General features: G+C 41.0%; 3 protein-coding genes across 4 annotated transcripts in view; all 3 read right to left on the bottom strand.

Moving 5' to 3' along the window:
• Positions 1–34: 34 nt before the first annotated feature.
• Positions 35–6,021, bottom strand: fcer1g (Fc epsilon receptor IgFc epsilon receptor Ig). The gene is made up of 5 exons (XM_053416522.1): positions 5,824–6,021; positions 2,545–2,636; positions 2,233–2,268; positions 1,280–1,303; positions 35–1,174 (listed from the first exon to the last, which is right to left on the bottom strand). Exons 1-5 carry the CDS (start codon positions 5,891–5,893, stop codon positions 1,121–1,123), a joined length of 276 nt encoding a protein of 91 aa, XP_053272497.1. The 5' UTR covers positions 5,894–6,021; the 3' UTR covers positions 35–1,120.
• A 189-nt stretch (positions 6,022–6,210) lies between these two features.
• Positions 6,211–13,717, bottom strand: ndufs2 (NADH:ubiquinone oxidoreductase core subunit S2). The gene is made up of 14 exons (XM_053416513.1): positions 13,584–13,717; positions 12,651–12,754; positions 11,987–12,177; positions 11,604–11,724; positions 11,073–11,185; positions 10,486–10,560; positions 9,808–9,885; positions 9,610–9,695; positions 9,370–9,489; positions 8,429–8,558; positions 7,960–8,055; positions 7,056–7,139; positions 6,575–6,632; positions 6,211–6,435 (listed from the first exon to the last, which is right to left on the bottom strand). Exons 1-14 carry the CDS (start codon positions 13,688–13,690, stop codon positions 6,398–6,400), a joined length of 1,401 nt encoding a protein of 466 aa, XP_053272488.1. The 5' UTR covers positions 13,691–13,717; the 3' UTR covers positions 6,211–6,397.
• Positions 13,718–14,466: 749 nt separating this feature from the next.
• Positions 14,467–25,372, bottom strand: part of kirrel1a (kirre like nephrin family adhesion molecule 1a) — a 40,947-nt gene continuing 30,041 nt past the window's right edge. Inside the window, exons 11-15 of one of the 2 annotated variants that reach the window (XM_053416504.1) lie at positions 23,505–23,721; positions 22,798–22,905; positions 21,410–21,537; positions 20,986–21,099; positions 14,467–17,117 (exon numbers count right to left, since the gene is read on the bottom strand). In XM_053416504.1, the coding sequence (XP_053272479.1) occupies positions 16,401–17,117; positions 20,986–21,099; positions 21,410–21,537; positions 22,798–22,905; positions 23,505–23,721 (1,284 nt within the window). In that variant the 3' untranslated portion in view covers positions 14,467–16,400. The remainder of the gene's footprint in view (positions 17,118–20,985; positions 21,100–21,409; positions 21,538–22,797; positions 22,906–23,504; positions 23,722–25,372) is intronic. The other variant, XM_053416505.1, reaches the window with a different exon arrangement.

Genomic DNA, 25,372 nt, shown 5'->3' with positions numbered 1-25,372 from the left:
AAAGACAAGGATAGAAGAATGATCACGTGCCAACTTGAGTTAAAAAGAATCACATTTAATCATTGTTTCTTTCAGATGAAATGTCAACAACAACAACATTGACGACTTGTACATCACAGGCTATACTATTTAGCTTCATAATTTCTCCCGTGGACTGTATTTAAAGATGGACGACACTGCACGGTAGAGTCAGAAAAATGACCATACATCAGTGTGATAAGAACTCATCAAACCTTTATTTGACATGTACATCAGTCCACATCCCATTCATTAACATGGAGGAGGCAGGGTTTTTGACCTATACTGCAGCCGGCCCCCAGGTGGCGTTCAAGACATTGTGGCTTCATATTTGGGGAGCAGTCATGTCTCTGGTTTTTTCCCAACATTATCACACAGTTGTCACGTTTATTGGTTCCCTGTTAAAGACACAGCTAAATACTTTTCAGACTGACATGCAGGTCATGAGCTCCGACAAATTATTACTTATTAATTATTTGTATGAAGGTGTTTGTGGCAGGAGGTTTGTCTCTCCGTGTTGAAACATAATTGCGGTTGTCCTCATTTACTACACTGTCGTTCAAGATCTCCCTGCTGTGTGTGTGTGTGTGTGTGTGTTTTGTGAATGTGGACAGGTAAGGACCACACCATCACTGCCATCCTGTGGTGTACTGGAAATCAGCCCCTCTTCCTCAACGGTCTCTTACGTCTGAGTATCACAACACAACACAGGACAAATATGGTTTTCCATTCCCAGATGATTTTCAACCCCTGCAAGCAATACAACTTAAAAGGTACACAAAAGGTACAGTGAATCCATGTCTTATTTTTTTTTTAAACATTCACACATATAAGAAAACTGACTTCTTTCAAAAATTGAACATTATACAGCAGAAGAAAAACAGTTACCTAACACCCATTTCCGAGAATTGCCAACTTCCCTCTTTCACTCTCTCTCGTATTTCTTAATTTAACCTCCCACCGATTCTAAATAAGCAAAAGGAAAATGAAAACTGTGGCTCACAGTTTCCCAATCTATGCCATGGATAATATTCAGTATTTAAATAGGAAAAGAAAAAACAAAGCAATCAGGTAGAAAATGTCCATCTTGCACTCGAGCTCTTCACTTCTTCATGCCGATGGTTTCGTACGTGTCCTGGGCATGAGGGGTCAAACCCTAACAGGGAGACGGAGAAGGGGGGAGTGAGCAATCATGTGTAGGGTTACATTTTAAATGAATTATTGTTATTATTTAACATCATTCACAGCATAAAAAACTCACAGTATAGATGCCCTCTTCAACATTCTGCCGGGGGGGAAGGAAACAACAGTGTGAGAATCAGTGGAGGCAAACACATCAAACTGAACTAGAGACTCTCTCTGTGTGTGGCTCGACTGCGACAGGATGCATGTGTGTGTGTGTGTGTGTGTGTGTATGAACACGGTGTGCAAAAGGAAGAATAAGAACAAGCTACATGAGGAGAGACGCAAGCCAGAGAACACCGCACTGAGATGTGTACACATTAGGGTGTGTGTTAGTGTGTGTCTACGTGTGGCTAGATGTGCAGGGTTTGCGGCTGGTCATAGGAAATAATAGACTAAAAAGGCAAAGCTGTAAAACTGCTTCAAGACGTACAAGAAAAAAACGATTTTTTTTTTCTTGTGCTTAGCAAGTTAAAACCAAGGGTATGAATACCACAAAGTATATATGTGGTCAAAGCTGCCGTGTTCATTTCTGATTTGAAAGCAGCTCCGGATATTTGGTATCTCACTTCTTTAAAGTTTGGTGAAAGACACATTGAATAACACCCACGAAAGTAGAGGTAGCAGGTGCAGGTGACGTTTTCATTTTGAGACTCAAGTATCGACCAAGCTCAGAAAGGACTGGTTCCTACATTTCCCACAATGCAACCAATTGCTACTAAGCCTTCCCGGACTCAGTAGTAGTTCTAAATGTCACATGGGAGAATTTAAGCAGCATAATATTGACTGTATTCCTTTTTGGTTGAAGTATGTATTTTACAACTTATTGAACTGAATGTCATTTTTGGTCCTTCTTTTTCTGTTGACAAAAAAATGTTATGTGTCGGTTTCATTTTTGTAGTTGTGTGCATGTGTTTCGCCCACTGAGGTTTGACCTGCGCGCTGTGGTTGCTTCTGCCTGCGCAGGGGCCTCCTGCCTCAGTGAGTGTGTCAGGTTTGTGTGTCTCTTCAGTGTGTGCATTCTCTCATTACCTGCTTTCCTTTCGCAGGGCCAGCTGGCTTGGTGAACTTTTGAAAAAAAGAGAATCACGTCAAATTCATTTTTTTTGTATTCTATGAAAGTCAGTTAAAGATGAATTAAAGATTAAACTAAACAGTTTAGTTGCACATGTGAAGCAGCACCCCAGCTTCACGTGCAATCATTCTAATCCCAATTTTGCAGACGACATTCTATTTTACGTTTTCAAGTTATCATGTTATATTTATGCACATGGGGGTGATTTCCCCCCTTTAAAATGAAACAGTGGAGCAGAGGTATTTATCTACATCATGTAACATGCAAACCTTAATTTTGCAGTAGAGCGCTGTCAGGATGAGGCCGTACAGAAACAGGATCCCATCCAGCACATAACAAATATACGGTTCCGGAAGAGAGGCTGAGGACACACAGGTGAACAATTGGTGAGGAGCAAAAACCATGAACGGAAACAGCACTGCCACACAAATCGATACTCATCATTTAAATGGACGACATAAAACACACTCCTGCAGTAAAACGACTTTAAATAAACCCACAAAGCAGGAGATGGTCAGTGAGCACCCATGTCACATGGTGTCAGTGAAAATGACGATACTTCCTTGTTATTTACAAAACGATTTTATTGAAATGCGACACCATTTCAGATTGTGAAACAAACAGATGCAGCTGCCGTTACATAAACATCCAAAGTGTGCAAAACAAACAGACTGAAGCATATTTCTTGCTAATTTGGTCATCAATCTAATGAAATGGTTATGAAAAGACTGTCTCTCACTCGCAAATATTGACAGACTCATTTTTAGACAAGCAGGACTACCGGCCAACACTAAGACACCAGTTGCTGCATGAGAGAATTTATTATTATTTCAGTAAAGATTATTTACAATTAGGGATCATTGCCGTAGCAATGGATCCTTGATGTCAACTATATCTTTGACCTTCACAGCTTTGCTGTGTACACAACCACATAAGGGCTGCAGGTCTGCACCCAGTTAAAAATAAAGAATGATAAAACATTCTCAACACTATCTCACTTTTGGACACATGTGGATCTGTAACAGCAGATCGTTTCAGTAAAAAAAAAAAAAAGTTAGAGGTTTTAAAAGAGTTAGGCTAAGTCTTTATCTCTAAAAAAGGACGCATGTACGCAAGTGTTTTAAACTGGCCTCTGTTTTCCGATGTATTTCTGACTGAGAAAAAAACCTGTGAGCGTGAATTAGAATCATCACGGGTACATGTGCTATTTATTCTATTAATATGGTTCACAAAATGCACGACTTCACAACATCGAGGTACAACTTAGTTCCCCTGTGAGTCCCCTGCAAATGCAGCGTGTGTTGCGCAACTCTCCAAATATCCATCCCATGTTGTTATATTTATGCAGCATAACTAGTCCTTATTTTAACACTGTATTTAAAAGGTTCCATTTCATTTGTGAAGTGATTCATGATCATCCACCTTAAAAAGTGAGACGTAGATGTATTTTATTTGTTAACTATCATATTCCATCTGCTTTAGGTTTAAATAACATGATCACGTCCTTCTTCTTTGTATTCAAAATACACAGTGAGTGGGTCACAACACAGAATGTAAAGGCAGCGGGATTCACTGAGCACAAGTCCTCCTATCGCTGTGACGTGTTTGTTTGATTCCAATTAGAGCAACGACACAAACTCTGGAAAATTCTAAAGGTTAGACAAGTAAGAGAGTAAATGAAATAAACATGTTTATACTTTTAATGGGTAAAATAAACCAACAATCCATTCTTAATTTTTTTTTAGACTATTGAAGAAAAAGTAATGACAGAATTTGTTTTGCAAATTTAATATTATTTGAAAGTACACGCTATAAACATAATTTTATTTTAAATTTTCTTATTTCAAGTTGTTATTAATGCACATTTCAACTCATTCGTTTTAATTAGGTAGTAAAAATGATGTGGCATAATCCAGCCTCAATATGTCTGATTTAAAAAATAACTTTTTTTTTCACTTTAAACTCTGTTAAAGCTAAACCAACTTTTTAAAATAAAACTACATTATATACTTTAACGCCCCATTATTTTAAGTAATGCACCTAAACTAAAAGACTAACATTTATGTCCCTACATTTTGACACAGGAACCATGACATCATTCCTGTGATCAAACGTCATCTTCTGTCATGTCTTCTCCTTCGTCTTTCAGTTTCAAATTCAAGGAAATGAATCACATTTCTGAATTCAGCAATCACATAACTGTGTCCCGGCTCCACTTAGAGAATCCTTAAAGAATAAATAAGATTACTTCCACACTCTGAGCTCTGAATGCCTAACTGCAGATGTGTGGAGTGCGATGTGTTTTTTTTAAAAATCTGCATCAACATCTCCTTTTTGTTTCCGCAGCTCAAATGAAAGGGCTGGTGAAAAGTAACCATCGAAAACTGTGACCAGAATAACCTATGATCTACTATTCTATACGTGACTGAGGTGTCAAAACACTTCAGTCCGATTTAACTGTGTATTTCAGGCTCACAACTGATGAACAATGTACAGTTTTATATTTCTTGTTAATAGGACTTCACACACACTCACTCGCATAGTTGTAACTTTAACTTTTAGTGTAGATCACGATTAACATACTGTCAGTAGGCCGAGGTCAGTAGTGGTTTGAAATGTGAGCTCTCAAAGCCTAAATGAACAAGCTTGAATCTATATATATCTGCCAATTATTTATTAGAATTAATTAATTATTTGGTTTGTAAAATGGTGAAAATGGTGTTTTTTTCTCTTAAAAAAAACCTCCACAACCCCAATATATTTATTTTACTATTATACAAGAGAAGGAAAAGTAAAAAATATCACATTTGAAAAGTAGTGAACATTGTGTCTATAGCATGATTAATTACTAATATAGATCCCAACTAATATTCTGTCAAACATTTTAATTGAGCTCGATAGATGTTCTTCTCGATGGCCAACAGTTTCGTTAGAACCCCAATAGCCCAATTATTGTCTCTTTAAAGGGTAAATATACCATTTGTCGGTTTCATTTTAAGTTACCCTCATATTTATTTTACTTGACTTACTTTTCAAAGCGGTGTATTAAATACTGCTCATGTTTTCTTAAGTATAGAATTTAAGATTACATGCAGCACAAATATAGAGTTTAACAGCAAAGTTAGTATAAATGAACTTTGGAGGCAGCTGAATTCGAATAAAAGAATATGTATTAACATTAGTCTAATGGCTGCTCTATAACTGTCCTAAAGGGTGTCTGGGTCCAGGAATTCATGTTGTGGGGACGCAAATGTGATTACAAAGCCCCATTATGGGGCGTTATCATCTTTATAGGGACAAAAAGCAAGTACTTATGTCAATCATTACTTTTTAAAGTGAAGAAAAGTTTTATCATTAGGTTAAAGTTATGTACGGTGTTGTTAAACGGAATGTGCGTGTGAAAGAGAACTGTCGCACTGAACAGCAGTGTCAGCTTCTGCTTTCAGTTCTCCTAAGTACGATTGTTGTCACGATTAAATGACCACTGCGACGTCTTCAGACATTAAACCAGATCGGTATAAAAAGTTTCAATTACAGTTAACACTCACCAGCAGCTCTGCCAAAACACATCCACAGAGGAAAAGCCACCAGTAGCGTGCTCCTACCCCAAACGGCCATGATAACAGAAACACAGGACTGGGCTCTTTCAACAAGCAGCAAACTCAACTAGTTGTGGTCTTTTTCGTTTCCTCTGTTCTTGCGAAGACTAAAGTATTGCATTAACCTCACAGAGGGGAAGTTGTGGTCGGAGCTCTGAAGTCCACTTGCCTCGGTCTCATCAGACCACTCCCCCTCCATCATCAAGCCAGAGGAAGGACACATCGCCGAGGCCTCGCTGCCACCTTCACACTATTTTCTCTCATGTTCTCAAACAACTCGAGGAAATGGAGCATTTAAAAAAAAAAAGAAAGAATGAAATAAAAGGGATCCATCGCTTTACTGTTCTGGTCATAAAATATTTATTAGGGTTAATTTGGACATTGTACATCAACGATAATGAGCAGGGTCACCTGTCAAAAGTCTCACTACAGCCAATAGTGAACAGGAAGAGAACCTGACTAACAGATGTGCGAGGGGCAGAAGGAATTCTCTTCAGGGGAGCAGCCCATTAGCAGCGTCACGTTAGCGGTCCACTTCGCCAAACACGATGTCCTGTGTACCTGAAGGAGGGAGAGCAAAGGACTCAATACACGGCAGCAACATACACATGTGACTTTCTGCAGATGAAGTAGCTGTTTGTCCTCCTGAAGCATAAACACTGTACTTTTAAACATCACTTTGACTTTGACACCATCTTACCAATAATGGCGACAACATCGGCTAGCATGTGTCCTTTGGCCATTTTATCCAGGCCCGCCTGTAAAGAAGAAAGCATGTATCAACACTCAGTAGCAATGAAGACTAGCACCACTATTCAGGCCAGATGAGCTCATATAAAAAGGGAGTATACATTATTCATGAGATTATAGCCTGAAGTTAATGCACTAACCACTCTAATAGTTTGTTTATGCAACTTTAAAGACATGTTAGCCTTGAAGACCAAAATTCTAATGACTGCGTCGAACAGCAGTTCATGTACCAATGAGCTAAGAGGACGGGCAGGAAGGAGGCAAAGAGGGGGTTGGGTCTGTGTGCTTTTAGAAATGGTTGTGTAGTGCTATATTAAACGTACTTAATGAACTAAAAGTAGCCTTTAGGACAGGATGTTAAACGTGCTGAATAATTGATGCCGACTGTGTTTAATATTTCACGGTGTCTTGTTAAGTTTTTAAGAGCGCACCAAGTGAGCGAATCCAGGAGCTTTGATCTTGCAGCGATAGGGTCTGCTGGAGCCGTCAGACACCAGATATACACCAAACTCTCCCTGCAAGAGACACACACAAATACACAATAGTCAGCATATTACATCACAATAATCCCAAGAGGCCCACAAAGGCTTCCCAATTAAGTAAGGCTCAAAAGTCCTTCTGTATAAAGAGGATCTACAATGAGACCATGAGACACTGTTTTTGTTTGTTGTGTTAAAAAGGGGACACTTGATCTATGGGGATTTTATTTGAACATCTGCAGTTTATTGAGTTATTTCAAAATGTGTAATTTTATACAGAAGTTGTAAAATTGTTACATTAGTCATTTTTGGTTATGAAATCCAGAGAATGTAAGCAACATTGGGTCTGGACTTTGTCTAGAGTTTGCTTTTCACACATGATAATGCAGCAGGATATTCTCCGGTCAGACGCGTTCATAACATCAGAAGAATCTCAGGATTCAACATATTAATTTATTGTTTCGGTTGACAGCACATCAACACCAGCATTAGCACGCCTTACCAAAAGAGCATTCCATGTTAAGATCTCTGTCGATGTCATCCACATGTATGGCTTCAATATTTCCTCCTCAGATGTATATATTTTTTATTCCAGTTTTGCAAGTCATGTGTTAGAAAGATCATTAATGTTCCCACTAGCCCACAGTGAATCCTCTGGATCGTCTCCTGCGGTATTCTTTTGCTCATTCTGACATTATCCAAAGTTTTTGAAAGGGGTCTGGCAGGAGAATCTTCATAGAAAATCTGCAGCGACAAGCTCAGACATTTGCATTCTAACCAGCAGCCCCTCTGGATAATTTCAGGAGAATATCCAGAGTTCAGTGCATGTCCGACGGCAGCTTGTGAGTGTTGTTACCTTTGGTGCCTCCACAGCTGTGTATGTGGACCCTGGGGGGACCTGGTAGCCCTCTGTGTACAGCTTAAAGTGATGGATCAGAGACTCCATGGACGTCTAGGACAAGAAGCACACAAGACATGTTAAGTCCCTGCAGCTGCTTTGTGAAAGCTGCACACCGAAGCTCAGGGAAGTTGACTCTCTGTTGACTGAAATGTAAAATTATAACAGTAAGGTGAACTAGAGGTGATCTTCTGCCTCAAGAGCAGCCAAATTAAAGTGGATTTTTTTGTAGAAGTGGCCTAATTCTGTAAAGAGGGTAGTGCGAAGACAAATTAGCGACAGCAGTGATATTTAATTAACACAGAGGAAAGCTGAAGCACAGGGGAAAACCCAGAAATGAAAAAGGTGCCAAGATTTTCAAGATTAAAAGGCCTCTAGCAGTTAAAAAAAATTCATTCTGCATCTCGCAGAATGAAGCAGCACTCACCTTCATCTCAGACCTCTTGGGTGGGGCCACCTTGGCGTCATCCACCTTGATCTCTCCTTCTGGCATCTTGTTGAGCGCCTGGTGCATGATCCTGAGGGACTGCCTCATCTCCTCCACTCTGCACAGATACCTGGAAAACACACAAAAAAGCGGTCGATGCTACTTTATAGATGCCGTTAATCCTGCGGATAGAAAAATCCACCACAACTCATCATGTGCCATTAGTCATTCGGAGAAGGTCGCTGGTGAGGAGTGCAACATCCGTCCTCACAAACCAGACAGTCATTTCTTTGATTTTGTCTGGATATCATACAATTGATTAATGTGTCATGTTCTACACCAACAGCTTCCTTACATTCAGTTTTAAGATATTGTGATGGGAAACACTGCTTGTGGTGCAACAATGAAAATAGTCAACCAGCGGCAGTGCGCTCACGACAACAGCTATGTTTGCATATGAACAATGATTTATTTACACATGGCTTTTCTAATAGACTCACAGCTACACTGAATGTTAACTGTATTAATGAGGTTGCATACTTAATGTTAAATTGAATATGATGTAGGTTCGATGAGGATTTATAAAATACTTCTGCAAAAAACATTGAAATTTAAATGTATGAAGATAGCTTAGAATGTTTAATGTCTGACATGATAAACAATAAAAGCTCGAGGATGATTTAAATGTAGTCTGCAGCTGTTGTCTGTGAAATGCCAGAATGAACATGTTTATCGTATGAAAGTACCTCCCACCAGCGAAGGACTGCATCTATCCATTTTCAAAATACATGATTAACGCTTAGTTATATTGAATGATAGAAAACTAATTTCCTTACTCATTTAATGAACAAGATTCTGAGTCAGTGACAACTTCCAACATGGAAACACAAACAAAATGGGGCAGAAAAACTAAAACAATAGCAATTAGTAAATCTTCTTACCTGTCATAACAATCTCCTTTGCTCCCGATGGGCACGTCAAACTCCACCTCATCATACTTGTCGTAAGGTTGAGACTTCCTCAGGTCCCACTTGATGCCCGAGCCTCGCAGCATCACTCCACTGGAGGAGGGACAATGAGGAAGGGGATAATTATCAGAGCTTGTATTGGTTTCTGCTGAACAAAACCAAAGAAGCTTTACGTCATAAAAGTGAATTGATCACACTGATCAGAAGGGTTACCTGAAGCCGTAGTTGAGGGCATCCTCAGCAGAAACCACCCCAATGTCCACAGTACGGTTCTTCCAGATACGATTGTTGGTCAACATCTGAAAACCCCCAGACGCAATTATTTACTGCAACTATCTCCACTACATCCTTACTTGGCTGAATTGTTTATCTTTGCTTGCCAGAGATGAAGAACAGGGTAGAGTCACTCACCTCTTCTACCTCATCGATTCTAATGGAGAAATTCTTGCACCACTCGTAGATGTCGTCCATCAGACCCAGGGGCAAATCCTGGAACACATTTAAGACCATTAATAATTCATGGATGATGTGAGATAGTTCGAGGAGGTGATCTACATTTGTCATGTACTTGATACGTCCTTCTAAATGCAGGATTATTGACAATTATCAGTTCATCGCAGGGTAGCTCCGATTGTTCTTTCATTGCAAGACTGTATATTTTACCAGTCCTATCTTTGCAGCTGTTTATACAAAACACAACTTTCCTGAACAGATTATTTTGTAAACCCTCTGAAAAGATCGTGTTAAAACTGATCCAAAATATAAACAGTAATAGTTGGAACACTTATTTTTGCAGGAAGCCATGTCTTCTTTCTTCTACCTCATTCCATTGTAAGCTTACAATGATGTCATCAGGTTTCACAACATGTAGCAAAACACATTTTGATAACACATGGTGGCGCCAGAGAGTGGCTCTAGTGGTTCAAATAACGTGGACTTTTGAGAAATATTCTGTTCACGTTTCTATTTTCCTATTTTATTAATTTAAATACCATGGTTTATTGACTCAGATATCACAGACACATCATCAGCTCTGACGATGAAGACAAACCAGTCACAAACAGAAAATGATGAGGTCATTTCTCCTACCTGATGAACACCACCAGGTCTGATGTATGCAGCGTGCATTCTGGCTCCAGACACTCGCTCATAGAACTCAAACATCTGAGAGGAAACAAGAGTCAATTAGAAGAACTCACGCAATATACAGTTCAAATATTCCATCAGTGTATTTAAAATGTGTGTGTTCACACTTGCTCCCCCCCAATATGTCAACAGTTCTTAGACCTCCCTGCATTGTGAATAGTGTTCCAGCTTTGCCTTTCGCCATTGTATTGGACTAAAACTAAACTGGACGTGGACGATGCTGCGCTAAATTTGCACTTTAGCAATAAACTCCAACACTAATCAGAAGTTAGGACCTCTGCAGTCCTTGAAGTGTACTTGTATGTGTTTTGATTTAAAGTCAAATATTTTGTTGAGAAGCGCACAGCCAGGATAATATTATCCAACAGCATCGTTCAATAACTACGACTGTCATATACCAACATATTTATATTATTATTTAGACTATGCAGGTCTGAAAACAGCACCATTTTACATTTTTAAAATGATACCAAACAGTGTGATTCTGTGATTAATACTGCGACAAAGAATTGAGCAGCAGCCATCCTGACCTTCTCCCTCTCCTCGAACAGCCAGAAGAAGGGGGTCATGGCACCAATGTCGAGAGCGTGAGTGGTGATGGCCATGATGTGGTTCAGGATGCGGGTCATCTCTCCGTACAGCACTAAAAACACAACAAAGAACACATAGACATTTAGAGCTCAAACGGTGGTCAATTTATTATTTTTAGGATTTTCACTATTAACAAATAGTTTTATGTCATTTTTCAAGCAAACATGAAAACAATTCATCAGCTCCAGCTTCTCAAATGTGAAAATGTACCAGTTTTATGCGTTTTCTCTCTGGTAAATATCCACTGGTTCTATGTCGACTTGAATCTTGGGAAATTTAAATGGGGATTTTTCTTTTGCAACTTTCAAATTCACAGACCAAATAAATTTGAAGAATGTGCCAAATCGGATTTGCACATCATAGAAAGAGGGCATTGATTAATCAAGATATTTTGTGGTTTTAAATCATTTGATTTAACATTTTAAACCTCTGAAGAATCTGCACACACTCAGACTGTTTCTGGTCTGTACCTCTGATCCACTGGGCACGGGGTGGAGCTTGGATGTTGAGCAACTTCTCCACAGCCAGAGAGTAGGCCTCCTCGTTACACATCATGGAAACATAGTCCAGACGGTCAAAGTAAGGCAGAGCCTGAAACAAACAGAAAAGAGGAACTGAAGCAGGAATTAAGTTACACATGACACGATAAAGGGTATTTTTAAATCCTCTTGAAACACTTCTGCTGGTCATTTTGTCATTTTCATTGCGCAAGATCTTGGTTTAAGGCCCTTGTCAGGTGGTTATCGGAGAGGTAATACAGTCATGGTCTCCTCAGTGACAACGTTTGAGAAATAGATACGAGTTAGAAAATACAGAAACACAGTATTTAGAGACATTGTCAATGGTGTAATACCTGCAGATAGGTCTTGTACTCTATGAGCTTCTCTGTGCCACGGTGAAGCAGGCCAATGTGTGGGTCACATTTCTTGACTGACTCTCCACTGAGCTCCATCACCAGACGCAGCACACCGTGAGCTGCAGGATGCTGGGGGCCGAAGTTGATGGTCAGATTGGCGACTTCCTTCTCTGCAGGAGGATCCTTATCTGAGAGAAATAAAAAGGACAAGATATGAAATATTAAAACTTTTATTTAGCTATGCAACTGAGTTGTGTCAATGTCATTGCAAATAAAGATTGAGTCAATTTCAGATGTTGTATGAACCAACGTTTAATAATAATTTGGGCCACCAAATAGTTGTAGTTTTAACGATGTACAGGCCTAATGCATTAGTTTCATCAAACGTGTACCCATAGAGCCACAGAAGAAAATGTTAATCAGGTATAAATCAAGTGTAAATATGAACAATAATATGTTAATTCACAAATCTATTAACGTGTTAGCTTTCACACACATTTGTCGATGAAACCTTTTACATTTCCATTTGACTTAAATATATCACAGCTTATTGTTAAATGAATAATAAGTGGAGATCAATAATACTTTAAAAAGTAGCCTGAAAAGTGTCACTGTGCACGTGGATGATGCACAGACTGTATATAAAGAGGGATGATTGTACCATTCCATGGTGGCGGGGTCCACTTCTCATTGAGGGCAGTGGGGTACATCACTGCCCCAGCAAACTGCTCCGTCCACTCCACATCTGGCTGCCATTGTTTCTGCCTGTGAAAAACATGGAAGGTATTCTTACTACGAGAGGAACATGTGCTGGAAATCGTCAGTTTTGCAGAGCAGATGGACAGAGCTCATTAGAAACACATGAATAATCAAACTGCCTGCATGTTGCTTATTGTTCTTTTGAGGCTGTCGTTTAGAAGCGATGAGGATCTGGGACTAACTCTCAGATCTAACTGATGATGGAACCATAAAGAAATGACATGTCTCCTCAATATAACAATAAGTGTATAAGGCTTAAAGTCAATAATAACCCTGTTTACTGCTGTATGTGCTGCACTAAAGGAACAAACCCATCAGAAACAAAACACAAATTGATTTTAATATACAAGGACATAACAGGTCCTCTGGTTAGCTAGCACGATAGCAGCTTCGTCTTCCACATCGGTCAACTGCACTGCGACGTAATTCACAGCCTCGTTAGCGGAACATTATCAGTGTTGTTTAACAGTCTGATCAAATACTCCGACCTGAGTCTGAGCCCAGAGGATGCACCGAGGCTGTGGTCAACACTGACACACGAACACACTTGGCTAACAATGAGAAGCTTAACAGCCCCAGCCTACCTAGCATGAAGGCTAGTATAGCACTGCAGCCTTAGCGACTTGTTAACTTGGAAGACACACCCGCCATTACAATGTGCGTGTCCCATACAACCTTTTCCCATTTAAAAACATAGTAAAATGAATAGTAAAGGACTCTCGTGCTACCCTGAAGTCGGCATAATTAGCATTATGCTAACGTGTTATTGTGGGCACTCCGCCTCCTGCTGCACAAAAAGCGACGCGTATCGTTATTTGTAGGTTTGTTAACTTACCGGCTTTGCAGAACAGCACAGCTAGGGCTGAGCAAATTGTTATTTAATAGTACTTTAGTTGAAGGACGTCCTAGTTTAGTAAGCGACCTCAACATTGTGGCCGCCATCTTGGCTGTTAGACAACCTCTGGCCAATGACGTAGAGGAGTGTCTTCTTTCCTTGTTTCAGAGGCGCATGAGATGTGTGGCTGCCACCTACCGGCAGGATTTATCCCTTCTATGTACAAAACTGAAAAATGAACTGAAAACTTTATTATTTCATTTATACGTCTTTAAACAAGACTGTACATCATTACATTTTCATGTATTTTCATTTCTTTATTTTACACATTTGTATTTGTTTTACTTATATTATGTTTCTCCTCATCTTATATTTTGATGCATCAAGATTTTAGTAGTTTTATTCATCTTACCTTGATTGATGTCTTTACGTCTTTAATTTCGCTTGACAATTGTTTTTAAAACTATGCTTTCTGATATTTTATTCCTAACATATCCCTGGAAACCTCTGTGTATGACAGTGTTTTGGAAATAAACAGCTTTGTCTCTCCTTACAATTAATATAGGATGAATATACAATAATCGTCAGACCTTTGCATAACATTTACCAAGAGAGAAAAAAAAGTGATGAATTTTTATTAATTCTTATATTAATATTTTAGTGACAGAATAAATACCAAATCCCTGCACCTGGCATCTATTAAATGAATGGTATTTGTAGCATTTGCTGTGAATTCATCAAATGTATGTATATGTATACAAATAAATGATATCTAACATATACAATCCAATAAGTGTGGAAGAATATAAAACAGGTTTAAAAAATAAATCCATCCTGTATTTGGCCTCCAGTACCCATCTGATTAAAGAAGACAAATTCTGCATTTTATAAAAAACAGTGCTTTTATTTATGTAATACTGTGGAAAAATAATTACATACCATTTTTAAAAAATATTGAAGATAATGAAATTAAAAAATGAGAGTTTAACGTTCATTGTACATCTGTTGAACAGTTTTCTCTGCTACGAAGAACAGTACAATAAGATAAACATTGGATTTTTCTAAATTCAAAGACACAATAATACAGGATACAGTCCTACCAGAGGTATAAAAGTACTGTAACAGGATTGTGAGCGAAATGATATGGACATATACAGAAACACACACCCACACACACTTGGACACAGACATGCACGCACACACACATACTGTATACACACTAACATGCATACAACAGCCGCGCGCTCACACACACACACACACGAGTCGAGCACTGCATGTTTACAGACCCGTCCCACACACACGCAGTCATTTACGCGTCTATACAAGCACACTGTACAAATCGATGTGTGCGCGCCAACGCCCACACACTCTCCCTCTTGGTCTCTCTTGGTCTCTCTCTCTCTCTCTCTCACACACACTCGCACACACGGTCACACTCATACACCACTATATGTCAATATTGTAGACAAGCCTTCAATGAACCTCTCAATACACATTCTCCTCCGGCTGTTTTTTTGGCAGACACACAATGAGGAATGATTCAAAATGGAAATGTATGACACGTTCCCCTATAAGGCCACTCAGTTCTCAACCCAACATCTGTGTTTTTCTCTTCAGGCCGCACCAGGCTTGTAGTTAAGAGCTCCGAGGGAAAAGAAAAAAGGCTCCAGCCGACGAAAACGTCTGGGAATGACTCAAGGCCCCCGAGCCTGGCGTGTAAAGCGACACTTGCCGATAGAAGGAGCTTCTACTGCATATACACGGTCTAAGGTGAAGAAAAACATCAACACTTGGCACTAGGTTTCGTTCAGACACTGATATACCCTTCTGATGCCTGATTCCAGGCGCGGTTGTTGGCACGACTCTTTACTCTGTCTCAGTGGGTTTCCCTCGGGGGAAATCGCCCGAGGTATGTGCACTCCCGTTCAAACTTTTGGTCCATACATACACATTACATGTTTTACATTGACAAAAATAATTCTGTAATGTTAAAAAATAGAATACAAAGCTCTAGTCTGGTGTGCAAATAAAAAGAGGACATTACACAGATATAGATAAGGGACGTCCAAGCACGAATACTGTAGATGAAGTGCAAAATGATGACCCCAACCCCCAACCCCTGCCCCAATACACTCCTCCACGCTGCCTAACAGGCATGATGGCATGTACCACTGTACAGAAGGGCATTCTGGGATACTCTATATATGTGCTCTATGATTGTTGAATAAGACAACCAGCAAAAAAAAAAAAGGCGGCCAGAAATGACTTCCACTGTTTGAGGTTTTTCCCAAACCATCTTTTGCCACAGTTTGCCTTAAGACGTTCACTCTCGTCATTTACAAAGTCGATCCATAGCGAAGGCTATGAGCTCCAAAGATCTGTGATCTCTCCTCCTCTTCTCTCTGGTTCTCGCTCCTGTTCCCAGTCTTGATTGTGACTTGCGCCGTCCGCTCTTTCAGAGCTCAGATATACAAACACATCGGGAGTGAGGGAATTCAAAATTGCCTGGAATTTCCCTTCCCTGTCTCACTAAAGCTCCCTCTCCCCCACTCGTCTCTTTTTTCCCCTCTCTGTTCCTCTGCGTTTCTCGTACCCTCCCTGTCTCATGGGCATGGTCTTCTGACTGTGCATGGGTGTGTGTGTGTGATGTTATATTTTTGTGTCCTGTAGTCGTGTATGCGTTCAGTAGGATGTGTTTGGCGTGTGAAAATGTGCGTGTAAATCTGTGATCGTGTGTGTTTCTAGGTGTGACGCTATTTATAAGATGCTTCCTCATGCTCAGCTAAGACTGTGAGGTGGTTCTGCGTCTCTGTCTCACACGTGAGTCTGCATCCTCTGTGTGTGTCGGCTGTGGGAGTAGTCAGAGTGTTGCGAGGTGTAGGAGAAGCGAGTGGAGCTGCCGTACTTCCCGAGTCCAGTCTCTGATCCCGAGGGAGGTGGGCCCCCGGGACCCACCCCAACCCCAGGGATCCCTGGGACCCCAGGGATCCCAGGGATCCCAGGGACCCCAGGGGCCCCAGGGGACCCCACGCCGGATCCCACCCCGTACATCTCATAGGATGGGCCGGCCTCCAATGGGGCCAGGCTGGATGGGGCGAAACCCATACGGTAGGTCTGGTAATGCGAGGGGTAACCGTAGTTGTCGTAGGCCAGCTGGGAAGTGGAGTCCATGAGGCTGCAGTCACCTTGGAAGTCACTGGGTGGGGGGGCGGGGTTGGCAGGGGGCTGCTGGCTCTGGCCCCCACGGGTGAAGGTGTTAAACTGAGCGTAGCTGATGTGGGACAGTCTAGAGGGGGGTCTGGGGTCGTAGCAGGCCTGGGGGCGGCCGGGGGAGGTAAGGGGTCCAGGGGGGCCGGGGGCTCCGCCGCTGGCCGTGGCTCCTGAGCCGCCGGCACTGCTGCTTATAGATGCAGCTCCCCCTGGTGTTCCTGTAGGGGAGCGGTAGTCGGAGTAGTGCAGGGTGGAGCGGGACGCAGGGCGGCCTTCATCGTGGGTGGAAGCTCGTACGTTGTAGTAGCCATTGGTCGGGTCCTGGAGACAGAGAGAAAGAAACAAGAAAGATTTTTATTCAGTGTATAAATATAATGTAAGTATGTTCATTATATTGTTATGTTCTCCTCTGATTGCCACAGACAAATCTTCTCTTATAGAAGGTCAGAGGTCAGGGTGAGCTGCATGCCTCGAGCTGCTTAGCATCCAGGTTTGGCTTCATTAAGACTGTGTTCTGGCTCTGGCTTTTCTTGTGACTCAGCTGCTTGAGGTCAGAGTTTCCTTTTTTCAGAAACATATGCAAATTAAGTTGCGGAGAAAAATCAGGCTCTGAACAACAGCAGCGACACTCCCTGTAACAGCGGATTAGTGTCACAGTTACACTTTACACAACTAATCCATCCAGCCTGGCATCATGGAGCACAACGTCAGATTAGAATAAATAATACAAAAAAATCTCTCATGTACCTATAGACTTTTAAATAAATAATCCTGAAGAATTATAAGATTGCATTTGGATGAAAGTTCTAAAAGCAGCATGACATTGAAAGAAAGCTGATGTTTATCTGCTGTGTCCCTATTCTCTTGATACCACTTTATGGTTAATACATACACTGTATTGTATATACTAATTTCTTTGAAGATGTTTTAAGAAATTAAGAAATGAATGAACATGACTGTTTAGTTCTAACAATAATTAAGACAAGACAGAAAGTTGGCAAAAGCATTGTCCATTGACCTTACAATGGGAAAGCCCCCAAAATGAATAGAGTAGAAGTAATTTCTTGTTATATTTGACATATTCACGGGGCAGTCGCATCTGTTTTAGTTTTTTCTGGCCGAGAGCAGCTCCTCAATTTCCTTTGGAAATAGGATCCAACATAAGCAAGCTCGAAAAACCTGTCTTGGTATTTACTCAAGAGTTTTTTTAGTTTAACTTCAGTGTGTCACGTTTCCAGCAGGAGAAAAACTACACATGCAAAACTTGCTTTGTATGGAATTTACACAACTTTCACATTTTTTACCGAGTTAACAAGAAAAATCTGAAAATCAAAATGTCAGCGTTAAACTCCGGGCCTCTTCAGCCGAGTGGATCCCTGCCAGCACGCGGGGTCGTGGAGGGGAGATGCTCTCCCCGCTCACTGCACCCCCCGCTGAACGCTCCAACGTTGCTTTGCAGATTTTTCTGACATGATCCCACCGTCTCCATGCCACACATGGACCCAGACTTCTCCCCCAACCAACTTTGCTTCAGTGCTTTGCGGCTTCAGGCAGCAGGAGGCAGAAAAAAGCAGTCTGGCTGAGGCTGTCGTCGGGGTGATCTAACCACCTCCTGGGGTGGATTCATGTCTGAATTTGGCAGCTTTACGCGTGAAAATACATTCATCACCTTAGTGCAACCCTGCGGTGTCAAAACGTATAAATGATTCATGCCAGCTGAATGGGCAGAATGCGCCTGAACTTCCTCTGTTCTTTTTCATTTTTTGATTTTTTTTAACAAAGTGCTGCCTTTAAATATCTTCGAAACAATAGCGCCAAATTTTCAAGTAATAAGAGAAGCGAGGCTCACAGTTGGCCTGAGAGCGAAGGGCAGGGAGAGACCAGAAATTAAAAGAACGGCTGACCGCACTGCAGAATGTTATTGTCTTAAATATCCCACTCTGTTGTTCTCACAGATATCGAATAACACGCAGTTTGGAAGAAATTCAAAGACAAAGAGACCACCGGCACAGGAAACACATCTCTGCTGAAGACACTGTGAGGTCTCCATTAGATGTTTTTGTTGATAAATCCAAATGACAATCTGGCTCAAGGTTTCTCTTTCTGCTGGACACAGCCGACAACACGTTGCCCAGAGAAAACAAAGCAGCTAAAGCCAGAGCCCATCGTACTGTGGAATGAGGAAAAGTAAAAACAGCTGTATCTATCATCTTCTGGGATATACCAACATGTTCTGCTACAGTTTCATGAGGAACCAAACACATTGTTCACCCCTCGAAGTAACATAGGAGATCTGACCCAAGGAACAAATTAGCACATCGTTAAATTAAGTACACTTCTACCCTTTGGTCATTTTAGAAATTTGATCCCGAGCCTTGTAAATTACAGATACAAGTGTCTTAGGAAACTTTATTTTTATTTAACATGTTTGGGCCTCGTCATTTTAACTTTAACATCTCACATGACTCACATGGATGTATTTTATTTGGCATTTTAAGTTTAAAAAGTCTAGTTTTTTTCATTTTTTCTAATCCATAATCCTTCTCTTATGTCTTTTATTTAGGTAAATTTTGAAATTGTTTATTAGAATACCGCTAAGTTGTTGTTGTTGTAGTTTTCTCTTCTTTTTCTGCCTCCGTAATTTAACTCCATATCATTGTGGCCTAAATTTATGACCCTATATAAAAGTTGTATAATTACATAGAAAATTGGAGTTTTGATAATCAAATTAAACGCCATCTCCCAGAAAAAACATTAGGTTTAATCATTACACCTTTAGAAAATAGTAGAGGAACTGCAGCGGACTTGTTATTTTTTCATGCGAAGAAAAACAAAAATCCATACTTCTACACAGCGCCACTGGAGGGTGATTGATCACCTTTATTATGGCAGTGATGATATCAATCGATGGACTCATTTGGGATCATATATTTATGAATTAGGGTTGGTTTCAACATAAAACATTTAAGTGTGCTCTCCCTCTGAGTGTATTTTTCCTCAGCCTGGCAGATGCTCTCAGTGTCAACCCGCAGCACAGTGCGTCACTCAGAGTCTCAGTGTCACTCATGATTAGGGTATTTCAAAACCTTTGAGATGTGATAATAATAATTAGAATGAAACCTTTGTCAGAAATGAACTCCACAAGACCCCACTGTGACTTCAGTCTGATTTCCTGACTTCTGTATCTTTTTTAAACATGTTTTTCAACCCACATGGGATTTTAACCCTTCTTTGTGCAATCTAGGTCTTTTAGTAGGAAATAAAGTTGCTTTGGACTCTTTCCATACAAATGATTCTAACTCTGCTATCTCAATTCAAGGGTCTGCATCCTTCTGAGGCTCCATTTTAAGACAGTGCCATGACTAGACTGTCCCATTTCCCATTGCGTCCTTCCATCCCTCAGAAGTGAAGGCTCCAATTGGTGGATCCTCCCTGGCTCAACCTATCCCAGGATTCAAACCGTTTCAAAGAGGTAATGGTGCGGGCAAACCACGAGACGTCCGATGCTTGAGTATCAGGGCTGCACGTTATATCGAAAATGTATCCTCATCGCGTCATCAAAGTATGCGATAAATGGTGTTCCATGGGCCATGCATTCACGCTAGGTGTGTGAATATATTCAATCAGATGGAGCCCTGTTGCCCTATTTAATAAATTTAAGATATTCAGATCATTGACGGGTTTTAACGTTAAACATTACGGTCCAAACATGTCTGAAGAGACCCCAAATGAACACTATAAGTGGACTAAGTGGAGCTGTGCATGACTTCCTGGTGTCTGCCCCGGACTTGGTGGCACTGGTGACAGTACACATGTTACAAAAAGATCAAGGGGCGTTCAAAAACTTTGTAATTCTAGCTCTGTTGCTAGGTAGCAGCAATAAGGGCTGGACGAGCCGGTAACACCGATCACAGAAATCCTCCCATGACCGGATCGTCTCATTAAAGTTCAGCCTTCTCAGTCTAAATGGCCCACGATCAAAAAATTCCTGTCCACACTGACCAATACATTCCCAGTGTGCACTAGTGGTTACGTGGAATGCTCCTTCAGGCATTTCGGTATTGACCTGGATAACACCTTATACACAGCAAAAGCGCTTGTGTGGATTGAGATCGTTTTAGTTTGAAGAAGAAGGTTTTCAAGACCATCTGTGCCCTGTGGGAATGACCAGAAATGAGCGTTTTCTCACCTTTAAGTCGTACTCCTGACGGGTGTCCAGGGTGTCACTGCGGAGGTCGGACTTGAGCTCTATGTCGTCTTTAAATGGCTGATTGGAGGGAGAGAAGGACACAGAGGGGAGAAACTAAACGGTCAAACAACAAAACAAAAATGGGAAAAGAGGAGGAAAAAGAGGAGGAGAGAAGGTGACCACAAAACAGGAAAAGAGGGAAGGAGGTAACGAGAGGAGAAAATGGAATTATAAGTGTTAAAAAAAAGAGGGGAAAGCATTGAGTTGGTTTTTAGTCAGAAGGTGTAGCACAGGGAGAGGTGGCTGAGTTAATCTGAGGTTTTTCCTACGACTGCAGGCTGTATAAACAGAGTCCAGCCCAAACTCACACACACACACACACTCACACACACACACAAACACTCATCCTGCTGCTGCCACTCACCGAGTACATGGCCTTGACCATGCGCGAAGCCGTGGACACGCTGCCGGAGTCCTCCTCCAAGCTGTGGGTCTCCTTGTTTATCGTCTCCACCTTGATGTCGGGCTTACCCAGCGTGACCCCGCGCCGACCTAGAAGCAAAACACGGCAAGGTTGAATGCAGCTGGACACGCGCACCCCCGGCCGGCGTGTTTTCACGAGCCGGAGGAGCAGGTTCAGAGGGGGCACCTATATCCATATGGTGGGGAGGAAGTTGTAGGTACACAGCGAGGCCTTGTGATGAAAGTTTATACCAGATCGTAAAAGTGTCTGATGAACTGGCGAGATGTTGTTCCCTGTTCCTATTTCAAATCCAGAGGTGAACGTGCTTTTGGGGTTGTTGATCCAAAACTTTGGAACAGCCTCCGTCTTTCCATCAGATCTGCGGTTTATCTTAAAAGGATTCTGAAAACTTGACTGATTGATTTTCCATTACTTGTCATGCACTTTACGTGCGCAGCCTAAATCAGGCTTACGAGACACAATTATCCAGATAAACTAAAAGAACAAAAAAGAAACCAGAGCAGCAGCATCAATAACAAAACCACACAAATAAAACCATCCTGACATTTCTTTACAAGATTTAGAAACAAGGATTTTTGTTTTGTCATCTTTAGAGCAACAGAACATTTCTGGATTTGAAACAGACACTTATTGTAATGGAACTTGTCTTTGCGCTATACAAAGGAAAATTTGGGTCATTCACAACCTCGGCTAATTCACACAAATCAAACAACCTGTTTTTAAATCCATCAACTTCGAGGGCCAGAGGAAAGATTGCTCCTGCTCAGTTGTGCAACCAAAAACTTCTGACTCCTCCATAAGTTTGCTGTAACATGATTCAGTGCCATAAGATGCTTGATTTTAATATAAAGTCCTACTTTGGTTTAATTATATCTTTGAACCTTTTTTTGGTTAAACTTAGCAGGTTCTTTCCTTCCCTACATATACTCTAATTCAGCTTCAGAGACGTTTGATTTACTCAAAAGAAAAACCTCCTTATTGACCCCTTTACATATTAAGCAAACAATTCCACATATTGATCACCTCACATTCTAGTCTGATATATTCAGGAATACAACTCACATCACCCTGAATAGCCAGGGCAGCTCAGTTCTGTATAGACACTGATATTTTAAACAATTGTTTATTTTGGCTGCATGCTTAATTTATGTGTCTATGTTTATTCTCGATTGTCGGTTGTATGTATTGCTCTTTTTGAAATGTGTGTATTTCAAACAACATATTAAGCACATTGTTACTGTGTCTTTTGAAACATGCCATACAAATAAATGCATTATTCTTTACATTATTGTTTATGTGTTATATTAGATGTAAAGGGTATGACTCACTGCCTTTGCGCTGTCGGTAGAAGATGAGAACGAGGACCAGCAGGAAGATGAACAGGAGAATGGTGGAGCCCACCGTCCCACCAGCGATTATTCCCACCGGGACGTCCTCTGAAATGAAGGGGAGGGAAGGAGATGGTGAGAGAAACAGTCGACATGAAGATTGCCAAGGATTTTATTTGAGAAAAACCACAGTCCTATAAACACAAACCACTAATCATCATTAAATCATATAAAATATATTTTAGCCTTTTTTACAGCTGTTGGCAACTAATTGTTATTCCATCTATTGTTTACAAGACTCTGTCTACACTGTAACTGTGTAATAAGTAATATGAAGCCTGGCATGTTCTTCTGTGTTATTTTGTAGAGGTGGATCTAGGATTTTGCTAAATCAGTCGCCAAAAGGGGGCCACATTTAAAACAGGGGGGCCAATTCTGATAACTCAATAGCTTTGAGCAAAGCCACGCAGCATTAAATCTATCTTGAAAATTGTTTCTTGTTCAGGCACAATGTGTTCTTCAAAACTGTCTAAAAGACAAAAATTCTCAATAAATGGTCAGGGGCACAGGGTCCCTTCAGGGGCCAATCGGATTTGAGTCATTCCCCGATGGCCCCTCACCTGGAATCTGCCCTGAACTATTCCTAAAGCATATTCCTTGTCCAAAATGCATGACGTTAGACACCATGTATGGTTTTCACAACGCACCAGTCTCCTCCAGCGTGATGATCATGGTGCCGGGGCCGAACGAGTTCCAGGCCGTGCAGTTGTAATTGGACAGGAAGTCCGATTCCATCACGTTGTTGATGGTGAGGGTGGAGAGGACGCCGCCGCCCTCCGCCGACGATTTGCTCTGCTCCACCGTGTACCTCTCCAGAAGCGTCCCCTTCTCCTTCTCCCACACGTTCTCCTTCCACGCCCACACCTGCAATGCACACACAGAGGGTGAATTAGGTAATGTAACTATTAATTAAGGTAAGCCCTATTTGGAATACAATTGGAATTGGAAGATTTTAACTTGAACATTGAGGGTGAATAGTCATGTATCTGTGATCCGTGTACCTGAGACCTCAGTGAAGAATTTTAGGGCATTTTATGCACGTTTGAGCTGGAATCTGTTCTTAAAACCCTCACTACAAGTATTGAAACATGTTTTAAAAGAATGGTTAAGCATTTTGTGTTGTGCTTATTATTTGCCTTCTTGCTGAAAGAGTTGTTGGGATGTAAATAGGAAGTCGGTTAGTTCAGATTGAAACCGTAGGAGAGACTCTGGCTCCATCTGACACTAACAACTTCCACCAACCAGCACTTCCACAGGTGGTGCTCAGAGCCAGGCTGCTGGCAGTGGCTCCATCTTCCTATATTACCCTAGGCAAGAAACTGAATGTTTATTACTTACAATTTCCAAGTATTCCTTTAAGAGGAGGCCTATTGCTCTTTTTGTTTAAAAAATAATAGAGTTGGTTTAATGGGCTGGCGTCTTGTGCCAAAAAATGTGTATAACTTGAAGAACTCTTTTTTCTTAAATGATAAAAGAAAAATAGAGGGGCGACCCGAAGATTCCTGGTTCGACCTGTGTCTCTCTCTCACCCCATTTCCTGTCTTACCTTTAGTGTCTCTATCAAATAAAGGAAATAGCTTATAAAATATAAATAAAAATATGTAAAATATTTAAACCACACATCAGAGTTTAAAATGTTTTCTCATATGAGAGTGTATAGCGTTGTGGCTATTCAAAATCTGCCTGTTTATAATGCTCCGGAGCTACTTCAGTATTATACCTTGTCATTAGTGAGTCCTCTTCAATGAGATTCTACAATAAACTGTCACATTTTATTGTTTGTGTGCTGGACGAAGTGGTGAAATAAAAATAATCAGGTTATCAAAATGAGAAAAAGAATATTCAACTCGGTCCTCAGACTGGCCTGCACCTATAGCCTATAGGATTAATAGTCCGTGAGATATTCGTTCCACAAACAGACATACAGGCAGTGGCTAGATGTTTAGGGAAAAGCAATATATGAATAGAATACATACTACAGACGTGCATGACAAAGGAAAACTCCATAAATATACATCAAGTACATGTTAATGCACACGTTGCATGATTTCCTCCAACAAGCAACAGTTTGTGTGTTTCTGCGGGCACAAGTGAAGTTGAATCTCGCACATTCTCCGACTTTAAAGCCACTAAAAGCAGCTCTATTATTCAGCATTGAAGTACTGTACGCAGGCCAGTTAATTATGCATAAACCCACATGTTCCCATAATGTGCCCACTTATTCCAGAGCAGGAGAAGCTCCTTGGCTGAGGCGTTTACTGGGACAACTGTTCCTCTCCAGTCCTTTATATTTTATAAATCTTTTTCTGTCCCAACCTCTGCCACTTGCATTAGGAGCGCGCACTGCGAGTCAGCACGGATCAGTCACAGGGGGAGGCGGGGAGCTAGCACTGCCGTGGCGTCTCGGCGATACGGCCTAGTGGAGAGAGCATCCGAGCCGATTTCTGACGCAGGAGCTAAAAGCGGAGCGGCTTAGTGTTAGTGTTGGTTTGTTTATGTGATGGGATGGAGGAAC

This window comes from Pleuronectes platessa, chromosome 23, assembly GCF_947347685.1.
Source record: "Pleuronectes platessa chromosome 23, fPlePla1.1, whole genome shotgun sequence".
Taxonomy (NCBI): Eukaryota; Metazoa; Chordata; class Actinopteri; order Pleuronectiformes; family Pleuronectidae; genus Pleuronectes; species Pleuronectes platessa.
Note: the sequence above shows the minus strand (reverse complement) of the source record. Positions and strands in the feature narration are given on the sequence as shown.